General features: G+C 40.0%; 4 protein-coding genes across 6 annotated transcripts; 1 reads left to right on the top strand and 3 right to left on the bottom strand.

Moving 5' to 3' along the window:
• Positions 1-160: 160 nt before the first annotated feature.
• Positions 161-6,812, top strand: tpm3 (tropomyosin 3). Of its 2 annotated transcripts, XM_088405559.1 has the most exons (10): positions 168-3,047; positions 3,121-3,246; positions 4,524-4,657; positions 4,805-4,922; positions 5,001-5,071; positions 5,228-5,303; positions 5,382-5,444; positions 5,539-5,608; positions 6,456-6,534; positions 6,617-6,812. In XM_088405559.1, the coding sequence occupies exons 1-10, from the start codon at positions 2,934-2,936 to the stop codon at positions 6,618-6,620; spliced, it is 855 nt and encodes a 284-aa protein (XP_088261685.1). In that variant the 5' UTR covers positions 168-2,933; the 3' UTR covers positions 6,621-6,812. The 2 variants fall into 2 exon arrangements, with proteins under 2 accessions (XP_088261686.1, XP_088261685.1); XM_088405560.1 differs by lacking the exon at positions 6,617-6,812 and having other exon boundaries at positions 161-3,047; positions 6,456-6,538.
• Positions 6,813-7,501: 689 nt separating this feature from the next.
• LOC148406281 (death-associated protein kinase 2) lies at positions 7,502-14,662 on the bottom strand. 2 transcript variants are annotated; one of them, XM_088405557.1, is made up of 12 exons: positions 14,415-14,662; positions 12,361-12,502; positions 11,966-12,187; positions 11,753-11,891; positions 11,560-11,689; positions 9,823-9,871; positions 9,687-9,713; positions 9,460-9,612; positions 9,290-9,335; positions 9,139-9,228; positions 8,899-8,979; positions 7,502-8,542 (listed from the first exon to the last, which is right to left on the bottom strand). In XM_088405557.1, the coding sequence occupies exons 2-12, from the start codon at positions 12,420-12,422 to the stop codon at positions 8,462-8,464; spliced, it is 1,080 nt and encodes a 359-aa protein (XP_088261683.1). In that variant the 5' UTR covers positions 12,423-12,502; positions 14,415-14,662; the 3' UTR covers positions 7,502-8,461. The 2 variants fall into 2 exon arrangements, with proteins under 2 accessions (XP_088261683.1, XP_088261684.1); XM_088405558.1 differs by having other exon boundaries at positions 8,519-8,666.
• A 573-nt stretch (positions 14,663-15,235) lies between these two features.
• On the bottom strand, positions 15,236-17,623 carry ssr2 (signal sequence receptor, beta). Its single transcript, XM_088404187.1, has 6 exons — positions 17,583-17,623; positions 16,880-17,040; positions 16,700-16,798; positions 16,312-16,420; positions 15,664-15,741; positions 15,236-15,591 (listed from the first exon to the last, which is right to left on the bottom strand). Exons 1-6 carry the CDS (start codon positions 17,613-17,615, stop codon positions 15,481-15,483), a joined length of 591 nt encoding a protein of 196 aa, XP_088260313.1. The 5' UTR covers positions 17,616-17,623; the 3' UTR covers positions 15,236-15,480.
• Positions 17,624-18,115: 492 nt separating this feature from the next.
• Positions 18,116-24,491, bottom strand: LOC148406279 (protein TMEPAI-like). The gene is made up of 4 exons (XM_088404237.1): positions 24,119-24,491; positions 19,479-19,636; positions 19,348-19,398; positions 18,116-19,166 (listed from the first exon to the last, which is right to left on the bottom strand). The coding sequence occupies exons 1-4, from the start codon at positions 24,300-24,302 to the stop codon at positions 18,726-18,728; spliced, it is 834 nt and encodes a 277-aa protein (XP_088260363.1). The 5' UTR covers positions 24,303-24,491; the 3' UTR covers positions 18,116-18,725.
• Positions 24,492-24,556: the final 65 nt, after the last annotated feature.

Genomic DNA, 24,556 nt, shown 5'->3' with positions numbered 1-24,556 from the left:
AAAAGATGTTTATTAATAACCTGCAGGGGCCTACAGAGGGGAATAACTGACATAGTCATAGCCCCCCAACAGTCCCTTGTTGCCCCCCCCCCCACCTCTCTCAGTCCATATATACGCTTGTCGTTGCCACTGTACCCCCTCTCCCAGGAGACCCCCAATTATAGTCAGCGCAGGCCAGGTGATGGACTATGGTTACAAGGCAGGAATGTCCAGCAGCTTTTTTCTGTGTGGCGTCCGGTTGGACTTAGTTTAGTTTTTGATGCCAATATTTTACCTTTTTCTGAAAATTCTCCAAATATCACTTATGGTCCTCCTTGACTGCATATAGATGTAGCGGCTCTGGAAAAAAAACAAAAAAACAAAACAGTATGTCTCTAGTAAGGAAACACTAGGGATTCATTGTGTCGTTCTTCGACTCAGCCTTTTTATTTGTGTCCACTGTAGTGGACATTTGTTTTTTGTCTTATGATTTTTGACAAATTCAAGCTACTCTATTAAATCCTGGCATGCTAATTAGAGGACGTCCGGGCCTTTCCAATCTTGTGTGTGGATGGGATGCTGTTTTGCTCAGAAGATAATAGTGTCCACTATTGTGGACACTAGTTTTAGATATATAAATATCTTTTGACTCATTGGCGATCCCGTACTAAGTCCTATTGTAGTTAGTAGAGGACATGCTGGGCCTTGATCCAATGTTTAAGAAGGATGCTCTCTTGCTGAGAAAAAATGGACACAATCCTGTCCATTTTAGTGGACATTTGTATTTGGTCTTTATCGTTTGACTCATGAGAGATACCCTACTAAGTCCTAGTCTAGCTAGTAGAGGACATCCTTGTCTTTCCATTGATGCCTCATGTGTTTTAGTGGGATGGTGTTTCGTTGAGACATTGGACACAACAATGTCCACTGTAGTGGACGTTTTTTTTTTTTTTGGGGTGTTTATATGTTTTGACTCTTTGCAGCTACCCTATTAAACTTGTGCGCCGAGTGGAGCACATTCTGGCCTTTCCAAAGATGTCTCATGTTTGTGGGGTATGCAATTTACTTTGCTGTCTTGCTGAGACAAAGTGGACACAACAGCGGACACAAATGAATAGGCTCCCTCTCAGGAGGACGAAAGGAAATATCATTTCTAATACAAGTGTTTACCTACAAAGTTGGTGAGTGTGTGCGAGTTAAGACCATTGTCTAAAAAAACGTCATTGTAAAATTGAAAAAACTTTTTGTAAGGTTTGACGGCCATGTTTATATACACATATGTGCATTATATATACATATACACATGTAAATATTTTATGCATATATGAGTCAAGTGAGTGTAAAATTCTTGCACCATTTCTCATGTCACGAAAAGCCTACTAGAACTTACTAGAAACATATAATACCCAAATTACTTCAAATGTGAAAATGATGTCCGTATCTTCCCTTTTATTATTTGAAACAACAGGAAGTGAAGTCACGTTAGGGCAGGCGCGTTTTGTCACACGTGCGCCGCTTTCTCAAGTTTTGTAGGCCGGCGTCGGACATGTTGTCGTCGTTGACGTCAAGTCGGCGAGCGGGGCTGCGGCGTTACACGCACGTCGCGCTGCAAACTCACTGAGTGTCATGCCGGATTAGAACAGACTTGTGCTCACTTGACGGCGCCAACAGCTGTGAGTCAACATGCTAAACTAGTAGCATTACTCAGGATTAAGGACACACACACACACAAACACACACACACATAACCTTTTCTTATTTCAACAAGACGACTCAGATGGGAGGTTGGGATGAATAATGCATAGTGTGAGTGCGGGCGCATTGAAATTCATATTACATGAAAAGAAGAGGTTTTGAATAAATTGACGCATTTAAAAAAAACGTTTTTTAAAAAAGAAAATTGCTCAAAAAAATTATTACATTTTTTCAATCTTATTAATAATTATTATAAAATAAATCTATAATCATATTGAAATTTTATTATTTTTATTTTATCGTATATTTTAATTTATATAAAATATTGAACATATTAAACTAAAAACATTAAATTAAGGCAAAAAAATTAAAGTAATTTGAAAGGCAGAATGCTTAAAAAATAAGGGCGAGTGATGATTGCATTGGGCTGATACCGGCCTTATTTTAAGGTATTGGGCTCTCGTGGATCTCCCGATACCAACCACCGATACATAAGGCAAAAAAAGTAAAATCGCATTTTTAAACTAATTCAATACGAAGGAGAGAATACTAGAATCATCTTGGTAAATTATTGAAAGGAGCAATAAGTAGTATCTCTACCAGGTATCAGGCCAATACCAAGAGGAAAAAAACATGAATTAAACGCACTTAAACTGGAATTAAAAAAAATAAATGTGACGTAACATAAACAACAGAAAATTACCTGTTAAAATTAGAATTATAATTAGCTTATTTATACTGAATATTAAGCCACAATAATAAAGAAAAACATTAAATAAAAACAAAAAATATATATTAAAAATCTGATTTGAAAAACAAAATGCTTAAAAAATAGGGACGCGTGAATATCGCTACCCCGTATCGGAATCAGGCTACAACTAGCTTTATTTCAAGGTATTGGGTACTGATGGACCTGCCGATACCAACCACCGATACATAAGACCCAAAAAATTATCATGGTTTAAAATAAATTTAATAAGAAGGAGAATTTCTGGAATCATGCAAATTTGTGTAAGGAGGAAAGCAGGATGCTGTTAATCAGGGCGTGTCCAAACGGAGGGTGTGTCCACGGGGATGATCACTAAGTAGGGACTCCCCCCCCCCCCACCTCCTCCTCGGCCCCCCGTATAAAAGTCCACCCTCCATCTTGGTCAGAGTTTGGTGTCTCATCCCCGTCGCCAGGCTTGGGCATCCGTCGTCCTGTCCTTCTGTCCGTCCTTCCTTCTCTTCTCAAAAGAAAAAAGAAACAGTAAGCCAAAATGGAGGCCATCAAGAAAAAGATGCTGATGCTCAAGCTGGACAAGGAGAACGCTCTGGACCAGGCCGAGCAGGCGGAAGCCGACAAGAAAGCGGCAGAGGACAGAAGCAAACAGGTGGGCTGCTATACTGCTTGCAAATGCGCCCCAAAACTACAAAAATGGCCGCCTGTACTTTTTTCCCCCACAGCACGAAGATGAGCTCCTGCAGATGCAGAAGAAGCTGAAGGGGACGGAGGACGAGTTGGACAAATACTCGGAAGCGCTCAAGGATGCTCAGGAGAAGCTGGAGGTGGCCGACAAGAAGGCCGCTGACGTGAGTGATGCTCGCACACGCAAACACACACACACACAAAGAGAAAAAAAACCACACACACTTTGTTGTTTTTCTCCCAATCAAAATGAGCCAAGACTTTCCAATATGGTCATATCGCCTGATCAAAGCAGCCAGTGTAAATCAAGACTCATCAAGCCACACTGCATTCCATTCTCCTCATGCTCTGGATGAAGACCCCCCTGACACACACACACACACACACACACTCACAAACAGCTGTCGAGGGGATTCAGGGCCCCTGCTTGAGCCATGATGTCAGCCGCTAAACCTCGACTCGTAGCTTAACAATGGCCCCAGCTCCTTTTTAGGCGCAAGCTTGTGTGAGCGCTACCTGATAGCGTTGAATGCTTAATGATGCCTCATGCGCATCCAAGTGTGGCTAACGCACCAACGTTTCACAAAAATGTAAAACTTAAATAAAACAAGGTCATGTTAAATGGTTAAAATACTATAACAGATGAACTTTGTTCTGATAATAAAAACACAAAACTGTATTCCACGCTGCCGTGCCTTCTAAATGCTTGCAAATGGGAAGTGGAGAGGTACATCCTATAGGTGTCAAATTTAGCCCATGTCGGACTCATTTACTGCCATTCAAAATTGGAAATATTGTCCATTTTGGATATATTGAAAACCTGAACTTGTATTTAGCATTTCCTCCGATTTTTGCATGAATCCTTTCAACGGCACCTCACACACAGGGTGCAATAGAAAGTTTTATGTTGACACCTCAAAACCACCAGATGGCGCTAGCGGCCAACTTATGCCATTTACAAGCCTTATGACTTTGATGATTGGCTTAGCCTGGGCTCCCATCATGCAAAAGCCTCCAAAGACATAATACTCTAATTAGGACACAATAAATATTCCTATTTCATAAATATATAAATATACAGTGTTATTATCTAATTTTTACAATTTTTGTACATAAAGGTGGCGTAGGTCGTCGTCCCTGATTTTTTTTTTTTTTTATATATATATGTAAGGACAGGGTTGATGCCACCGAACACTGAACTGATTTTGAAGGGTTGAAAGTAAATCTATATTTATTTTTGACAATGTTTTGACCCTTTCAAAGCCAGCCCAAGTTGGCCAAGCTAGTGAAAAATCCCACAACCTCAATTCCAATTCCAACACATTCGGTTTACTTCTCCTCTCCAAAAGACTTGCATATATATTTTTGGCTTTCATTGCACCATTTTGTGTGACTCAGCCTGTACCATTTGTGTGTTTTGTGTGTGTGTGTGTGTGTGCAGGCCGAGGCTGAGGTAGCCTCCCTGAACAGGCGCATCCAGCTGGTGGAGGAAGAATTGGACCGAGCTCAGGAGAGGCTAGCCACCGCCTTGCAGAAGCTGGAGGAGGCTGAGAAGGCAGCCGACGAGAGCGAGAGGTGGAAAAAAAAATATATATATATATATATATATATATATATATATATTAGTTGAATAGCTCAACACAAACAAACCACATTCCCATTTCTCTCAGCTAGCTTATTAGGCTAAATAGCATGCTAGCAAAACCTTCCTTATGCGCACAGAGGCATGAAAGTGATCGAGAACCGGGCCCTGAAGGACGAGGAGAAGATGGAGCTCCAGGAGATCCAGCTGAAGGAGGCCAAGCACATCGCGGAGGACTCGGATCGCAAGTACGAGGAGGTGAGTCGGACTTCCTGCGCGGTTCGTTCTTGACTTCCTGTGAGCAGGTGAGGCGTTAACTTTGTTGTGGCGGTGCAGGTGGCTCGTAAACTGGTGATCGTGGAAGGCGAGCTGGAGCGTACGGAAGAGAGAGCGGAGCTGGCTGAGGCGTGAGTGTCTATCCACGTATTTACTTTTTACTCAAAGTCTTTTTTTAAAAATGAAATTAAGCTACCTAGCTACATAGCAACCAACCTACAGAGTTAGCTTGATAACGAGCTACGTATAAACTAGCAAAGTAACTCCAATGAAATCACACTCTCCAGTAAATGTGCCGAGTTGGAGGAGGAACTGAAGAACGTCACCAACAACCTGAAGTCTTTGGAGGCTCAGGCGGAGAAGGTAAGCCTTAAAAAAAAAAAAAAAAAAGATCCAAAAATGAATTGTTTTCTCACGTTTATTGTGAATTTGTCCACGCAGTACTCCCAGAAGGAGGACAAATATGAGGAGGAGATCAAGATCCTGACAGATAAACTCAAAGAGGTGAGAAGATGTTTGGTTTTTTTTTTGTTTTTTTTGCATATTACATCACGTTGATGGATGGAAATATTGACATGAAATGTTTTGTCTTAATTAGGCTGAGACCAGAGCAGAGTTTGCTGAGAGGTCCGTGGCGAAACTGGAAAAGACTATCGATGATCTGGAAGGTAAGACTTTTTTTTTTTTTAATCATTTTTATTTATCATTCACTAAAATACCCGGTGTACCTGAAAAGCTGCAAATTGAGGAATTAACTTTTTTTTTGTTTGTCTGGTCTAACTTAGAATGAGGAAAAATATCAAGAAAAATAGGTTGGTAAAGATGCAATAGATATGATCATAATTAAGAATTCATGTCGTCGAGGTTTTTTTTTCATGAATAAAATTGCAATTTTTTTTTTACTGTTCTGACTCAAAAGGATGAAAAATTGCAAGGAAAAAAGGGAGGTAAACCTTAGTTTTTATTAGTTTTATTCCTTTTTTTTTCCAATTTAATTTTTTTTTTGGTCTGTTCCCTCAAAAAAAAAAGGAGGATAAATCTGCAATACACATAGTCATAAATAAAAATATGTAGTAGATTGTAGTTTATTTTTTTTGGATTAGTACATTTTTTTTCTTGGACTGGTCTGACTTAAAAGTCTGAAAAATTTTAAGAAAAAAATCAAGGTAAACCCGCAATTAATAAGTTACAATCATTTTAAAGTCAACAGTGACAAAATGGCCGCCCCCTTGGTACGTATTAACACAAATATATTGAACACAATGTCTTTTTTTGCGTAGTGGGCGATGCATGGAATATTTTAGTGTTAAGAAATATTTTATGTCATATTTATGTCAGTGTTTTGTCATAAAATAGGCACGCTTCTGAGTTTTTTTGTCTTTTATTGTACACTGTGCAATTTAACTTTTTTGTTACACAAAACTTCACCAATACAGCACGCATTTAGGTCAATAAAGTTTTGACCCTTCCCATCTGCAGTTGAGTGAACATTGGGAATATTTTGATGTTTTGTAGATGAGCTGTACGCACAGAAGCTCAAATACAAAGCCATCAGCGAGGAACTGGACCACGCGCTCAATGACATGACCTCCATGTAAGACACAAACCACACCCACATTTTCATCTTAACGTTCTTGCGCAATTTTTTTTTTAACACTTCTTTTTGTGTGTTCTAGCTAAACACACCCAGGAAGCTTCTCCCCTCAAATTTGCCCCTCCTCTTCCTCGACATGTTTGTTTCTAGCACTTTCACACTTTTTTTTTTTTTTTTTTTTTTTCAAAAATCCCACCCAAAAGCATTGTTTCGATGCCGGTCAAAACTTTTCTTTGTAATTCTTTGTAACGATATTAAAAGCAAGAGGAAGGTCTTGACTATTGTGCTTGTGTTTAAATAACGGAAAATATTGGGAACAAATCAGTTTCCTGGGTTTAAGTATATTTAATATTGTTGTAATCCTGCGAAATTTTAACAAAATAAAAGAAAAACTGCTTTTACATAGATTTACTCCTTTAGCAATTTTATGTGTAGCTTGACGATTTAAAAACTTCAATATAAATTATATGCACAAATAACAGATGCTAACTCCAGTGTAGCATGTAGCTAACAGAACAGGATGAGTAGTTTCAATTTTACATACACAAATAAATTTACGGCAGAATCCCAAGTAGCCAAAATGTGTTGTTAGCTACATGCTAACAACGCATTTTGTTGTATGCATAAAAAAGACAAGCAACCACAAATAATTGAAAGACAAAACTGAAAACGAGTGTTGACATTTTTTGCTGCATACTAACAACTCATTTTGCTGGCAATTAGCATGTGGCTAAAAAACTACATGTGTAGCTTTATTCAAAATTCCGTCAATAAATTAATCGGATGACAGAATCATAATTATACAACTAGTTACATGCTAACAACACAGTTTGCTAGCAGATGCTAACACAGAAGTAGCATGTGGCTGAAAAGCAAAATGTGCCATAGCCTGTACACTAAAAATGTTTTTTATGGGATTTCTAAATGTAGCCATGAGCCGCTTTAACAAAAAATGGAAAAAAAAAAAACATTAATATAGCTTTATTCATGTAGCAATCTTAAATGTACCATAAGTGTTGAAAAACAAATAGTTCACTAAAATCAACTTAAGATATCCATCCATCCATTTTCTATAGCCGCTTACTTTAAGGTTAAATACAACTGAACTGGACTCACCCAGTAGAAATATTACTTTAACCGAATTAAAATGAAGTAAAAACGCCCCAAAAAGTGGAATGACTGTCGACTCCGACCCAAAGTATTCTGCTATCATATTGATGATGACAACCAAAGAACAAGAAATGGAATTCGTTGTTGTCTTGGACAAGAGGTAAGCTAGCTACATTACATGCTACACAATATGAGAAATACAGTTGAATGTAAATTTTATGTACAATTACCTGATAGCCATTATCTAACTAGTTGCATGCTAACAACAGAGTATGCTAGCAGATGCTAACTCAGAATTACCGTGTATCACGTGTCAATGTGTCGCGTTTATACCCATTAAAGTTAATCATTATTTCTCACGGGGTTTCAAAATGGAGTTTGAAAATTGTAGTTTCATTTCCTATAACTAACTTCAGATATAATTACATACAAAACAACAATATGTAGTGAGTTCAAAATAATGACATACATGCATTCTAGATAGCAACATGCGCGCTAAGTGAGTCGCGACACAAAACCAGGTCATATACACGCATTGATGTAAACAACACTCAAAAAATACAAGCGATACGATTAGTGATAAGCACTGTACAAAATGGCGGTCGTGGTGGCGGCCATGCTACAGCAATGACAGGTGAGTTGAGGTAGGAATGTTTTTTTTGACTGGGAATTTACATCGAGCTTTTGGGGGCCATAAAATGTGAAAAAAAAAAAAATGAAGGTAAGGTTGTCCTTCGTTTGGTAGAGGATTTAGCATGCAAATTGCCAAGTAAAAACAGTCCGTTTCAGCGCTCGCCGCTGCCACCCGTTGCCGACTCTATGAACTGCTGCTGAGTCGTCGGCGTAGCAACGATGCGGGTTTGCTCTCTGTGTCCTCAGCGTCGCTTTCACATTGTCTCTGTAGGACATTTTAAAAGAAAAATAGAGGGAACAAGGACTATTACCACAGCTCAGTAGGGAACCGTCCTCGCTTCTTCTTGTGAAGCTTGCTTTCCTGTAGAGCTCAGTGCTGCCCCCGCATGCTGTGGCACAATGTGGTACTACACTGAATGCATGCAACTCTAAATTGGGTTTCAAAGTAGATAGAAATACTGAAATTTTGGAAGTGTAAAAACTCTGCGAACATTAGGGAGGAACATTTTAATCATTTGACATAAAAATCAAGCCTGATTATGCTTGTTGATTGTGGATGTGATGAATTTGTTCAGCTGTACCAAAAGTGACTGCTCAAGTGCATTTTTTTTTTTGTCTTACCTCGGGTGCATCTGAGTTGCCTTTACACAAAAGTCTTAAGCGAACCAGACGGTTGCAGATCCAAACCATGTGGTATGACATCTGGAGATAACAACAAAATAAAAATATTAAAATAAATACATAAAAAATTAGATAGCAAAATATTTAAAATAAAAAGATAATACATTGTAAAATAAAAATGATTTTTTTTCTACTAAAATTCTGAAATATGACAGGCAATTTGTGGGAAAAAAAATGTACCTTCCACTTCCTTCTGGCATTGAACTTCTTGAAGTTCTTCATGTTGATGGACGATCGATTCCTGTTATCTTTCTGTTGGCGCGTCAGTGGCTGCAACAGAAACTGATTTAGTCAGCGCGAAAAAAAAAAAAGAAGCATGGAATACGCTCACCTTGATCCACGGATGAAAAAGACACTCCTCGGCCGTCAGTCTCTCACTTGAACACACAACGTGAAATGATAATATATTCACAAAAATCACGAGCTAAAATAAAACCCCAAGTTGAACTTTGATCAACATTAAACAAACATTATAAGAATGGATTCCACATATGAACCGACCTGGGATTCTTGACCAGAAGTTTTTGGATGAAGTCTTTGGCCGTGCAGCTGGTGGTGCTAAAGCACTGCGTGTCAAACTCGTAATCCATGGCCAGGACGTTCCTCAGCGTGTCTTCGTCCGTGCAGCCCTGGAAGGGCGACATGCCGCTCAAGCTGTGGACAACGTAAGGACGTTACTAAAAAACCACAACCCGTTGATACCTCACCCCAAAAGGCTTCCAACTTACAGTATGTACGTTATCACACCGATGCTCCTGGGGGGGGGCAAAGAAGACGAGAAAAGCGTCAAGACGTGGGAATAATGTTTCAAGAATTCCAACGTGCAGGACACACAATGTGCAAGGACGAGAAGCGCATAATCACCACATATCGGCCGCCGTCCCCAGGGCTTCGCCGTTGATCACCTCTGGAGCTGGAAAAGATGGGACGAAAAGCGTTACCAAAACATTAAGCCTCAAATCTATGATTTCGTCCCCCATGCCCCCTAAAAAAGACATTTGCGAACAAAACAAACCAAAAAAAAAAAAATCAGGTGCCTGTTTATCCGGGGTGTAATTCCACTGCCAACCACTTAGTGGAACCCTACTATGTTTGGCAATTAAATGTGAAAGAAGAAGAGAGAAAACAGGAAGTATTTTAAGTTCAGTCTTTTTTTGCTGAAGGAAATTGAAGGTAAAATCCTTGAGGACTCTGTTTTCCTATGCCTACAAAAATTGATGATGGTAGGTTCATTTTATTAAATTATTCTTTGACTATAATTACTGATGTATATTATGAGATGATAAACGAAAAAAAATGTTTTATTAATGTATTGCAGGCATTACATACATGAGACACTATACATTTTTGTCTGTTTTAAAGGTGTCTACCATTTTAAAAATGTGTTTAAGCAATGTTGAAAACGAGTTCTCTGAAGTGCTTTTAGAAATGTGGGGAGTATTTAAATATTTTATTTATGGATCAGGTTTAACCACAGCAATGGAGAATATCAATGGCATCAAATGTTTTTAAAAATTTGAGATTTTGCTGACCCTGGGAACACTTAAATGTTTTTGTTTGACATTAAAGAAAAGGTAAGTGAAAGATTAACATTTTTATTCCTTTGGAATTGTATTTACTGTCAAATGGACAAAATTAGTCCACTTGTTTAGCCATTTTAACAGTAAAAAGTTCTTATTTCATTTGATGACTAAATTATTTTTTAAAGTTTACTTTATACCGGTATTTTTCGTATTGCTGTTAATTGAAGATGACGTCACTTTTCTAGGCTCTGGTAACGACCAATCAGGGCGCCCTAGTTGCTCATAGGCCATTCACAATACGCACCCTTAGTTGAACTCATTAAATCTCAGTGTGGTACGTGGGCTCCCCCTTGTGGTAAAGAATATATCACCTTGGCCTACCATTTTGGGAATTAATATTAAATATCTGGATACAGTAGAGTTCCCTCGCTACAAAGCTCTTCCGTTCTTGCTTCACTCCATCGTCAATTCTCATTTATGAGCATAACTTTTTTCAATTTCTGCTGCGATTTTTCTTGTAATTTGTCTTCAAGTCAGAGCAGTCAAAAATAGCAAATTTATTCATAAAAAACGATCTCTATTACAGTACATCTATTTTGATTTATGAACATAACTTTTTGTATTACTGGTTTATGTCGCAATTTTTATTGCAATTTTCTTTTAAATCAGGCCAGTGAAAAAATACCAACTTTATATATTATTTTTTTACCATATCTATTGCTTGTTTATTGCCGATTTTCATGGTATTCTGTTCTTCTAAGTGGGACCACACCAAAAAATAGCTTTTATATATGTTTTTTAAAAGAAACAAAATCAAAACCAAAAAAAAAAAGTTTAAGCTCTACTTTGTATATTTTGGTTAGTGCGGGTATTGTGGGAACGTAACGACGGGAACACTTCATAAACGACGTTGCTCATCCACCTTGAGAAGTAAGCTCGTAATCTCGTTAGAGTGACACCATTCAAAATGGATTAAACAAAGCCAAGCCTGGACTCTGTGAAGCCAGGTCGGACTTTGGCGTTTTCGAAAAGTAAAAAGTTTGTTCCATTGAAATCAATTTAAACGAACGAGGCTAACCGATGTACTGTGGGGTTCCGCTGGTGCTCTTGTACTCCTCCCCGGGAACAAAATGGTGGGCCAGGCCAAAGTCGATGAGTTTGATGTTGGGATGCGGCGATTCTTTGTCGGACAGCATGATGTTTTCTGGCTGGACGGCCACAAAATGAGGTCAAGGTGTGATTTCTATGCCCGGTTTGTTCACACGCGCTACCTTGAGGTCAAAGTGGCCGATGTTCTTGCTGTGCATGAAGGCCAGCCCGGCCAGGATCTGCTTCATGAACTCGATGGCCTCGTTCTCCGTCAGCATCTCCTTCTCCGCGATGAAGTCAAACAGCTCGCCGCCACACACCCTGGATTAAAAAAAAAGGTGGGTGAGATAGACCGCATTTTGGATTTAGATAGATCTCTTGGTGTTGTTACGCACATCTCCAGGATGAGCACCACCTCCGATCGACTCTCAAAGACGTCCTTGAGCGCGATGATGTTTGGATGCTGCAGGGCTTGGATCACCTCCACTTCCTGCTCCACGCGCCTGCGCTCCAGGCCCAGGAGGCTGCACGAGGTCTTACGAAGCTTCACGAACTTGCCCGCCCAGTACGTCCCCGTGGCCAGCTCGCGGACACGGTGGACTTCGCCAAAATGGCCGCTGCGGCGCAGGAGAGAAGTCGCAAAGACAGGCTTGAGGTACAGGAAAAATAATTTTAAAAAATAATACAGGTTTAACAAGGCATCCCACAAGGCTATGTTCATGGGCCCCTTTTGTTTAACTTTAGCATTAGCATAAGTTGAATATTTTTTCATCAATGTTGGCATCCCTACCTTCCCAGAACTTCCCCGATCTCGTAGAAATCCTCCACGTTCTCAGGCTTGAACACGGCCATGTCGGCTCACGTCGCACTTTTTTGGAAGGTTAATTTATACTAAACCACAGGTGCCGCATGATCATCCACCGTGTCTAAACCTGAAAAGAGATCAGAAAGCGATTTGTTTCTTCCTGATGCCGGATGGCGACAGAACTTTTTTTTGTCTTTCTGTCAGCCTTCAAGTATGAGGACATGGGTTGTGTTGAACTTCCACTTTCTGTCCCACTTCCCTGGTTGCGGCATGTAGCTACAGTTAAACCATCCAAGGTGTACTTTATTAGGCCACAAAAAAAAAAAAAATCAACTTGATGTTTATTTAAACTGACAACACAGTTTCAGTATCAGCCCATTGGCTTCAATTCAGGAATGTAATGTAATGTTAACCATGACTTTTTTTTTTTTTTTTTTGATCTGGTATGTCCTTCTTAAGGAGTGGCTAGTCTCTAGAGAATGACACACACACACACACACACACACACATACACTCATACGGCGTAGTCTATTAAAAGCGCGTCGCACATTCATTCCTCTGAGTCACTGAATTTCTTTTGTTTTATTGCATCAATTAAATTTCCCAAAAGTAGCTGCCGACACATTCGTGAAACTTGCAAATTTCCCACACCGTGCTGTGGCAAGATGCTAAATCGTAATTTTGGCTAGGCTACTCGGCTTACACAGTGATAATCATTTAGCGTTTGCTTCTTTGTGACAAATATGTTGTCTAGTACTACTAATAATAACAATAATTACAATGAGGAGTTCAGAACTGTCATAAAACGCTTATTTAAAAGACTTAACATGTTTTTTAAGCACTTTTCAAAAGAAATCGTGACAGGAGAACGTCTGTCTGTTCTGAACTCCCGTTTTCACACACTGAACAGAATAATGCCGCCCACTTGACCATGGCGGGCGGCCTCCTGGGTTGGCATGTGGCACCCCCGCTGTGAACCCGTCAAACTATAATGAGCAGGCTGTCATTTTCACAGTCCGTCCAAATCATCATTAGCGCAGTGTTCAATCTTATTTGATGCATTTTTGCGCTGATAATTACTGCGCATGTACGACATGACACAAATTTAATGTGAAAATTGAAAATGCATACTGGTCATAAGAACACATTCATTTGCAAGTTTTTGAAATTTACAATCATTTAAGTTAATTAATTAAAAACCGTCTCAATCTTACACATTGTCCCTTTAAACAGCGAATGTGTGAGTCACAGGTATTATTTTTGACCACTTGGGCTCGCCATCCTCACGTGCTTCTTTGACTTTATGTGTGTATGTCTTTAAAAGGCGGAGCCTGGCCTGGTGAGTGACTAGGGTGCCAGCAAATAAGAGTGAGAGTTTGAAATAAATAACCACTGCACAATGTCTATTGTAAAATATGTCTATCATAACCAAGACGCATGAAAATGTCTTAGGGACCCCATTCTGATATTATACAGGAAGTCGGCCATTTTGGTTTGAAAATGCCATTTGAGACACTTTCCAACGATTATAAGTACTTTGGCGAAGTCCTACGAAGAATTTTGTCCAAATTAGCCCCAAATGGAAGCAGGTACACAATGCAGATGGGAAATTAACATTTATCTGCCTATGCTATGTAGTAAATCTTCATTTTGAGAGAAAGTTAGAGAAATTTGTCCCTCACATGAGTCATAGCTATTCCATGTTAATTTGCTTGTCATGTCTGTCATATCATAATAGAACAGAACACCAAAAAAGCCATAAGGAAGAATAACAAAATGAAATTGAAAAACATGGACACTCCTGTTTTTAAACAGAAAACGCGTTTACAAGCGAAAATATTCAAATATTTGTGTGTAGTGTCTGAACATGTCCATCTTGTGCATGTCAACCTGTTGTGACATGTCGAGCAAACTGGGCGATATACAAATATGAACATTTGATTTTTAAAGAAGACTAAACGGATCGTATAAAAATGCAAAGTGGCGAATAGTTGGCAGGAGCACCGAGTGTTGGTATGCGACGTAGGGAGCTTACTCACCCGGCGGGAGGTGCGCTGCTCTCGGCAGGGTTGCAGTGCGAATGCTCGCCGTGTGTCAAGCTCACGATCGTGAACGAACCACGTAGAATTAGAACGCGGAAACGACTCACTTGTCAGTGATGTCATGTCCGAATTACCGTCACGGCAATCGGGACTTTTCCGTGTGCAACGACGAGGGGGCGTTCACGGCACCGCCAACTAAGGAAATGTTAACGCCCGGCTGCAAGTTTCCTTCTTATTTCGCAGTAAAGACGTCATTTTGTTTTTGTTGTCAAGCGCGCAAGGATGAACGACGCGCGATTTCACAATAAAACCGGAACTACTTTACACAAGCATCGCTGTTCGGGAAACGTACTAAAACGGTTTGACGCTGATATTAATTCGCGAAATAATTTTAGTAGTTAAAATTATCAGCAAAACGATAGGCCACGTGATGTTTTTTTTAAATAAATATTTATAACGTGTTTTAAAACTATTAAAATATTTTAAAAAAGGCCAATATTATCACGAATAAGCATTTAAAGGTTACTAAGTTGTCTTTAAAGCTCCAAAGTTTAAAGCACATAATTCACAAATTGATCAGTTGTTTTAAATGAATCTTATGCTATAAAACCCTTGTACTACAATGTAAAGCTTAAGAGTTTTTTTTAAGTGATTAAAGTGAATTGTGATATGGATTTCCCTCAGTCTGATAAAAATAAAGTAATATGAGTGATACAAAACAGACTAAGCTTATGGCACACATTTGATAAAATTCAAATAATGGGTGCTAGTACATTTTCAGTGAATGGGATAGGAAAACAAATCAATCAGACCCAAGATAGTAAAAAAAACAAACTTGTTTTATTTATTGAAGTGTAACAACTTCAAAAACTGATTTCAGCATAGTTACATAGAGTAGTAACTGCCGCTGTAAGAACTGGTTTGCTGACATGTAATCATTGGCACACCTTCCACCCCCCAATATGGGTTATTAAGCTTCTCAGACTTCCTGCGCCCACTTAACCCCTTACATACCGACCCGCCCCTCCAGTCTGAAATAAAAAGGTGTATTTTTTTCCCCACATCAGTTCTTCTTTGGCTTGGGTGAGTCGTACTTCCTCTTGCTGGAGTACCAGAGCAGGAACGGGATCCCGATGGATGGGAGGGTCATCACACCGAAAGCGAACCAGTCAAGCTAGCGGAAAGAAAAAAAAAAAAAAAAAGGTAAGCGGGGAGGGATGAAACATTGTTTTAGTGTGTGTCTTACAAAATGTGGGGAAAAGCGGCGGTCAAATTCCCTCTGAGCCAGGATGCCTCCCTGACCGGGAGCGCTGGTGTAGCCCACCTGTAAAACGTAAAATTCATCTGTCACTTCCTTGTCAACTAAAATCTAAATCTAAAATCTAAAATCTATTTAGAGTAAATTTTGGACTATAAGCCGCCACTTTTTATCACACTTTGAACCCTGTGGCTTATTGTCAAGTGCTGCTTATCTGCACTTTACTTACGAGCCACCAGGGGAGCAATCTCCCAGTAAACAAAGGTAGACAGATTAAGACCATCAAAGTACAGTACGTATTGAGTTTGAAATGCTATTTTACACGCCAACAGGGGACACTCTCCACTAGTAAACACAATTAGGCACATTACTGTTGCATTGGTGCAGTATTTTAAGTGAGTAGGTCGTCATGTTGAAAATACTGTATGTTGGTCCTGCTTATTTCTAAAGGTGCAGGCATGTTCAGTCTGTGTTGAAAACAATGCAAAAACCTTCCTTGTACCATCTTTCTGCATAAATATCCTATGTTACAAACTGCGGCTTATAGTACAAAAATCAATTTTCTGTTCAATTTGAGTTAGTGCAGCTTAGAAGGCTGAGCGGTTTATGGTCAAAGAATATTTAAACTGTCTATACCACAACTTGTCCGCCCTCCTGAGCCAGGTAGCTGACGGAGGCCGAGGTGAAGTTAAAGTAGCCGGCTTTCAGGGGCCGCAGCACAACAGTGTGGGACACGTTGCTGGCTCTGAACACCCAACAAGTTAAGTTTAGACACACAAAAAACACTTGTTGACATCGCTTTTCTGAGTTAGCTGCATCGGAATCAGGATAAGCGCTTTACAAAATGGATGGATGGATGTTATGCCGCAAAAATAATTCTGTGATGGAGGACAACAAAACAAAGCTGACAGTTAGCTCAACGAGTGTCAGTGTGGATTGCACAGTAGCCTGTAACACGCAGGGGCATTTTTGTGAGCTGTCATCACAGATTTTTCGACTCGTAGACGCTTGGTTTTAAGGATACGGCGCAATCCTGTCCCATTTCACGTTCAGCATTCCCGAAACAATTCCAAAGTCCTCGGGCGGGAAAGAATCATCTGATAGCTCCACTTCCAGAGCAGCGCTGGAACACAGAGCACAGATTTCCTAATAATTGTACATAGATACACAAATATGATTCATCTCATATGTGCTTCCTTCCCACCTGGAGCCCACGTTGTAAATGTTGTATTGCAGGGTTAGGTCTCGCCCTTCCACGGCGTAGCGGTTGAGCAGGGACTTGGACGCTAGCAAACGGGCGCCCTCTTCTCCAGAACCCAAGGCGAGCAGCGCCAGGACCAAAAAGACGTGCAGCATCTTCATCATCTGGAAGACATACATCACATTTACTAGTACGTGATCATCTCATAACAACACTATTTAAGACATTTTTTGTTGTGGATCTGATGCTTTTAGTATGCAACCAAGAGTGCGAATGTAGTTTGTAATATTTAGGAAGAAATAAGAGTTTAAAAGTTGGTACAGGCACATTAAGTAGCATGAAATAAATTTAGCAATATGCGAATGTTGGGTCACTGCTGTGTTAGCACGCAAGGAATTAAAAATCTTATTAATCTGTTTTGTTGGTCCATCACTATAGTTGACCACAATTCTATTATTAAAAGGCATTTCATCGATTTGTCAGTTCAAAGTTCAGCTCGCTAGCATCAAGCAGATCGTCAAAGACGCCTACGTGGACCAAACCACATAACAATTTTTATTTAAAAAAAGATTATGACAATCACAGCGCCATCAAATATCAAAACGTGTTTATAGCCATGTTTAAGGGTTTAGTTTTAAAGCGTGAGTAGCGAGTAAAAAGCGCAATTCGACGCGTAAAAGAAGAAAACAGAAGGAGCGCTCGTTACCTTTTTGCAGATCCCGTAGCGAAAGGGTTGCATGCACGCATGCGCACAACTTAAAAACTCCAGTTGGCATGACGTGTACCCGGAGGCTTTCATGGGGGCCATTGATTTAAGTGCGCTCTCTACCGGATTGGAGGAGATACAATTTCCTCTGTCGACGTCTTTTAAAAATAAATGTTTTTGCATTTAAATATTACATTTAAATAACGACAACAATCAAACTTAAAATATTTTTATTGAAAATTTGAATAAAGCCGCGCTCTATAAACATATTAAAATATTAATACAACGTTAGTCTGTCTGTCTGTCTGTCTGTCTGTCTGTCTATCTATCTATCTATCTATCTATCTATCTATCTATCTATCTATCTATCTATCTATCTATCTATCTATCTATCTATCTATCTATCTATCTATCTATCTATCTATCCCATCCATCCATCCATCCATCCATCCATCCATTCATCATGCTATAACTAGAAACAGCTAGCTATTATCCAACTTGCATATAGCTGCAGAAATAAATGATACTCCCCATCACTTTCAGCCTTTTATTGTAAACTGCTACACCTTATAAATACAAAATCTTTGTTAAATAACATGAAAATGTAAACCACAGGATTTTTTCTTCTTAAAATTCAGCGTCTACACTTGCAGCTTAAACTCAGGTCAGTGATAATCAAGTCAATTGCATCGACGAGAGTACATTGCTGTGCATGGCTTATAGGGAGGAATCGCCCTCCTCTTCCCCAAGTTTTGTAGATTCAGAGGCAAAAGTGCTCGAATGGCGACATTTTCGCCGCCGTTAGTGTTAAACAATAACAGAAAATTGCCTCTGGTTCATAACGTGATAAAAATATTGATATACGCCCCTCGGACTCAAGCAAAAAGCTTTAGCAGCTTGAAATAATATAAAAGCAGAAGCATTCTCTGTGCAACTTCAGCTGCTTTTGCATTCCAAAGCCCGGCACATTCTGCGAGGAACAGCTCATGTTTATCACGGGCACTGAGTCAAAATGTAGAGCAGAAAGACATTGAAAAGCTTACAAAAATAGACAGAAACGCAAGAGATTTTTTTTTTTTAGCACCGCATAGAAAACATTTGATAACATTTAAATATTACAAAGAAAAGGTTTGGCCGAGTCTCTCATGTGACTGAGGAGTTATGAGGAACAACCTCGGTGGATGTTGTGTTTTTAGCCGAGCTCCATCTTGTCTGTAACCTTTTAGGACCTTGGGGAACACTTTTACATTGGGAGTCCTCGATAGTCACGCTGTAGGAGGGCGGGGGGCTCTCGGACCCCTCGCTAACACTTTCGGACTTCATTTTGGCCGCCCGTGGTCCGGAGTTGTGTGCGTAATTGTCTATGAGGACGTTACGGTTCGGAGGCGCGCGAATGCAGGAGCGCTTCAGCTCGGGATGTTGCTGGAAGCAGCGGGACTCCTTTCCGTCCCCGTTGGGCATGCGGATCATGGGGGGCAGGTTGATGCTCTCCTGCCGCATGTAGGGGTAGGTGGGCTGCAGGCGACACAGCTGCTGGTGCTGCACGAAGACTGCCGTGCTGTGGCTTTGGAGGCCACCAATCGGCTTGGAAAAACAAAAGGTGAAATGTTAAGATACTCATATATACATATATATATATGTGTGTGTGTGTGAACTGAAATGTCTGCACTATTAAAACGTAAAATTTTCTTTGGGATTGAATGGGTTAACTGTTCTGACAGTGAATGAGTAATCGGATAGGTGGTGAGCAAAAATCATGACTCACCTGGCCTTGTCCATGTTGACTCAGCACGCCATTGGGCCACCCACTCGAATCCTGACACAACATTTCAGAGACTTGTTACAACAAGTCGACCCCTAAATTGGATGCGTTAGCGTCAAGCGCCGGCCACTCACCCGTCGCACCTCCGCCGTAGGGACTTCCTGCCCGTGGCCGAGCCGGCCGAGCAGGGACAGGGCGACGAGGCGGTAGTGGATGAGAAGGCACACGACCACGGCCACCATGACGCTCATCGCCAGCAGGATAAGTATTATCTGAACCAGCTCCAGTTCAGCTGCGGACACGGGAGACATTAGAAAAGATGACGGTTGAAAACGCTGGCGGCGTTTACGGTGATGCGTTGGTCGTCATGGTAACTGGGCAGCAGCTTTCCATGGTAAAAATAAGCTCATGATACTTAGTCATTAATAGACAATCGTGTCAATTTTAAAGGACAACATTTGGTGCAATTAACCGTTTTTGTAACACACTCGAAGTCACCAGACCAAGCAAAGTTTTCATCATTTCTTGAAAATTCAGCCCCCAAACGCAGTGTTACTTAGCATAAAATTTAATAGAGATGTTTATTATGATTAGATGCACAGAAAAAAAAAGTCTCAAGAAGCAATGTCCAAAAAAAAAAAAAAAAACACAGGAAGTTTGCAATTTTAGTTTGAAGTCGCCATTTTGGTGCCATTTTACTCAATTCCCATGTGTCCCAAAGACAAACTTCCCCTTGACTTCTTTATCCACAAGATGTTTGCAATTTGGTGGACAATAATATTGAGTAGATACACCAAAAAGTCTAAAAAAAAAAACATGGCCAAAAGCACACAGGAAGTGTGACATTTTTACATCATTGGTCATTTCCAAACTTGGCCTAGACTTTTTGTTCACAAGTTTTTCTCAACTCAGCCCCCAAATCCAGTTTCACTTAACATGAAATTTGGTAGACATGTCCATCATGAGTAGATACACAAAAAAGTCTCCAGGAGCCATGTCCAAATACACACAGGATGTCTGCTATTTTCATGTTATTTTGGTCATTTTCAGGGGTCTTCCAAACACAAACTTGACCTTGACTTTTTGTTCACGAGATTTAAAAAAAAGAAATTGAGCCCCCAAATCTAGTTCCATGTAACCACGTGAAATATAATAGATGTGTTTATCATGAATAGATGCACAAAAATGTCTCAAGAAGCCACACAGGAAGTCTGCCATTTTAGTTTGAAGTAGCCATTTTGGTGTAATTTTACTAATTTCCAGGGGTCTTCCAAAAACAAACTTGGCCTTGGCTTTTTTGTCCGCAAGGTTTTTGAAATTTGGCGGATGGCAATAATGAGCAGAAACATCGAAATGTCTCAAGAAACCATGCCCAAAACACACATGAGAAGCCAGCCATTTTCGTGTTATTTTGGTTATTTTCAGGGGTCTTCCAAATACAAACTTGGTGCTTTTTTGGAGGGGGTTCTGCCCTCCAACCCAGTTTCTCTTAACAACGTGAAATTTAATAGCTGTGTTTATCACGAATAGATGCACAAAAATGTCTCAAGGAAACACACAGGAAGTCTGCCATTTTCGTGTTATTTTGGTAATTTTCAGGGGTCTTCCAAATACAAACTGTGTTTTTTTGGGGGGGGGGTTCAGCCCTCGAACCCAGTTTCTCTTAACAACGTGAAATTTAAAAGCTGTGTTTATCATGAATAGACAAAAAAGTCTCAAGGAGCCAAAAACCAAAAACACACAGGAAGTCTGCCATTTTATTCTAAAGCGGCCATTTACGCAGCCCTTGCATGTGTTGCCCACATCCTTAGCAATTATTGTACACTGTATCAAACATTATGTTCCTTGACAAACATAATAAATAAATTGCTTTGATTGACATGCATAAATATAACTCTCATGGGATACAGCAGTGCTATTTATCTCAGGGCTAAGCACTTTATCTGCTGCGATAATAACAGTGTGGGCTATTCAGTCTCCTTTGCTGCATTTTGCTTCATTTAAAACGGGGGAGTGATTGCATTATAAAACTAAAGGGGAGAAAGGGTGATGGTAGCGGGGGGGGTGGGATGCGAGCTGGATGAGCCATGTGGTCTGGCTTGTGGGGGATCATTTATTGGACCATTTATTACCCAGACGCGTCTAGACACAATACACACACACAATGTTTAATGACGGGAGGGCTAGTCAAAGAGAGCGAAGGCAGGGCGCCGCAGATCAGACGCCATCTGGTTCATTAGCTATGTCTCTAATCCCAATCTAATATTCAAAAATGCCGCATGCAAATGCGATGTTGCTTTCGTGACCTTGCCTCTTTGACCTTGATTTGAATAAATGTCAACACAGTGCTGATGAGTTTTTTCAAGACCTTTACTTCCTTATAAAAAAATTAAAGAGCTCCTACAGATACACAGAAATATTGGCAATTTTTTCGCTATAATTATGTTTCGGAACTATTTTAGTGCCAGTTCAGTGACGATGGATCATAGACGTCCATAGCCGTCAATGGCAGTGAATGAGTGAAATGGTCTTTTGCGAAATGACAGATGCAAGCAATCTATTTTTATTCTTTGATATATGCTAACATTATACGGTATAGTCAAATAATTCAAATAATTAAGTCAAATTAAGTCAAGTAACTAACTAAATTAAAAATTTGACGTCTTTTAAATGATACTTTTGTTTTGCCTATAAGGTGAGGGGAAAAATTAGCTTTTTTTTGAAATTCATGTTCTTTTTTTTGTCTTCCCAAGTACTTCCCAAGTTTTTTGTCATTCATATTGCTGTTTAAAAATAAACAATGTTTTATTTAAGTGTTGTATATATTTAGTAATATGTTATTACATCGTTCTGTATTACATATTATTGTTTAATTGTACTATACATCCATCATAGAGTTCATATACATATAGCTTACTAATTTAAAACTATAGTTAATCTCCTCAGCCTATGTATCGATCAACCTATCGCTGGAAATAAAAGTAAAGTTTGCACGTAATAATTCAACTGAGTGGTTTTGAGGAGTCAAATTGAAGGCCTGATGATGTGTATACACTGCTAATTTCAAAGCATTCTGATGAAAGAGTTCAAGTAAATCCAAACGCTTCACTACCGCCCCCAGAAAAACGACTTTAAAAATCATGTGCCTCAAAAATAAGAATGAAATGTCTGACTGTGAATTTGGCTGCACGGCTTAAGAAAAAGCAAAAAGTCCTGTGTTGATTATGCGTAGTGCGAACAAAGAGCGAAGGGGGGAGAAGACAAAGAGTCAGACACAGACCCTGGCTGACAGACCTTCACCTTTCACCCTTCACCCCCACCTAGCTACCCCCCAGCCTTGGGGAAGAGCGACCCCCAGACAGCCAGCCGGCTATAATGAGGAGTCTGGTGCATCGCAAATCACGCTGGATGTGTGTGTGTTTTTTGTTTCATCCGCCCTCGTTCCCATCGCCCGTCACAGCAGGAATCGGCATTTTCATATGATAAAAAAACAAAAACAAATAGAGAGTAGAAAAATTCTATCTATCTATCTATCTATCTATCTATCTATCTATCTATCTATCTATCTATCTATCTATCTATCTATCTATCTAGATACAGAATCTCTAGCACTTAATAGATAAAACTTAAAATAAGACTCTCTGCACCATATATATGTATATATGTATCTATGTGGGTATGTATGCATGCATGCATGTGTGTATGTATACACGCATGCATGTACATATGCACATACAGTACATATTTATGTATTCATGTATGGATGCACGCCTGTATGTACGTAGTATGCATATGTGTATGCATGCATGGATGTAAGTGTATGTATGTTTGTATGTATTTATGCACGTATGTATGGTGGATACATGCCTGTATGCATGCATGAATGTACATATGCATGTGTGTATGCATGCATGGATGTAAGTGTGTATGTACAGTATGTATGTTTGTATGTATATGTGTTTATGCACATATGTATGGATCTATGCATGGATGCATGCCTGCATGCATGCATGTATATATATATATGTATGTATGTAGTATGTATGTATTCATGTGTGTATGTCTGCATGTGTATTTATGCATGGGTGTATGTAGGTAGGTATATATGCATGCAGGTATGCATACATGCATGTATGGATGGATGTAGGCCTTTATGTATGTATGCATATAATTCCGTTGTCACTAGCTAACACTAATTTGTGGCATTTGTATAAGTCTGTTGTCTACCTAACCATAATGTGTTCAGTGTGTACAGAGAATGTAAACATCCATATGGGTTTTGTCACTTGAAATATCAAACATGGTTATTAGTCACTTAATTAGGCAATATGAAAAAGATGCAGTTATCAAAATAATGAATATTTTATTGGATAATGATTGAATATTTTGACCTGGTCTCAACTATGTAGTGCAGTTCCACAACAACCATGTTTTGAGATTTTTTTTTTTTTTGTATTACACTGTTACAGAGATTCCTTATGTTACTGCCAACTCAAACTAAAATACACAATTTGCCGCAAAAACACAGTAACGCCCACCATGCATCCTCCTTGCGCTGCAAACTCCATATTAACACCACAAAACGGTCGCATTTATTTACGAATGCATATGATCTAATCCTGTAGTAGAAAGTGCTGCAAGAATTGTATTCTGGCTGGGATACACCTTGCAGACATCATCCGCTCGCTTATATTCAAATAAACACAACAACCGGTTCGGTTTAGTTCGTAAAACGCTCAATATTTCGGTGAGGAAAAAAAAGTAGGTGACTTACATATATCCATGCCCAGTGGCTGGGGTCCGGTGCAAGAGCAATAACCATTGGACTGTGTGGGGCTGGAGCTTCGCAAATGGGCCGCTGGGTTTCGCATGAGACGGCCGCCGGGACGCCGGGGAAGCGGGGAGGAGCCGCCGCCGCCGCCTCCACCGCCGTTGCAGGCAGCCCGGAGCCTCCGCATGCAGTCCTGGCTACATGACAGCTCGGTTCCTCATTTGGACTTCCAGCAAACTCGTCATGGGATGGTGGGAGAAAAAAGAGATGTGCTTCCCGGCGCCTTGCATCCGCGTTTGACTGCTGCGAGGCGTTGTGATTTACAGCCCACCCACCCCCCAATGTCGTGGGGGAGGACTGGATGGGGGACAATGCAGGGGAGGGTCGGCCAGACACATCCTCCAGACAGCCTCTGCATTATAAAAAAAAAAAAAAAATCTC

The sequence above is a fragment of the Hippichthys cyanospilos genome, chromosome 21 (assembly GCF_059441005.1).
Source record: "Hippichthys cyanospilos isolate Australia breed blue-spotted pipefish chromosome 21, RoL_Hcya_1.0, whole genome shotgun sequence".
NCBI lineage: Eukaryota > Metazoa > Chordata > Actinopteri > Syngnathiformes > Syngnathidae > Hippichthys > Hippichthys cyanospilos.
The sequence above is the reverse complement of the archived record's forward strand: the minus strand, read 5'-3'. Positions and strand labels throughout refer to the sequence as shown.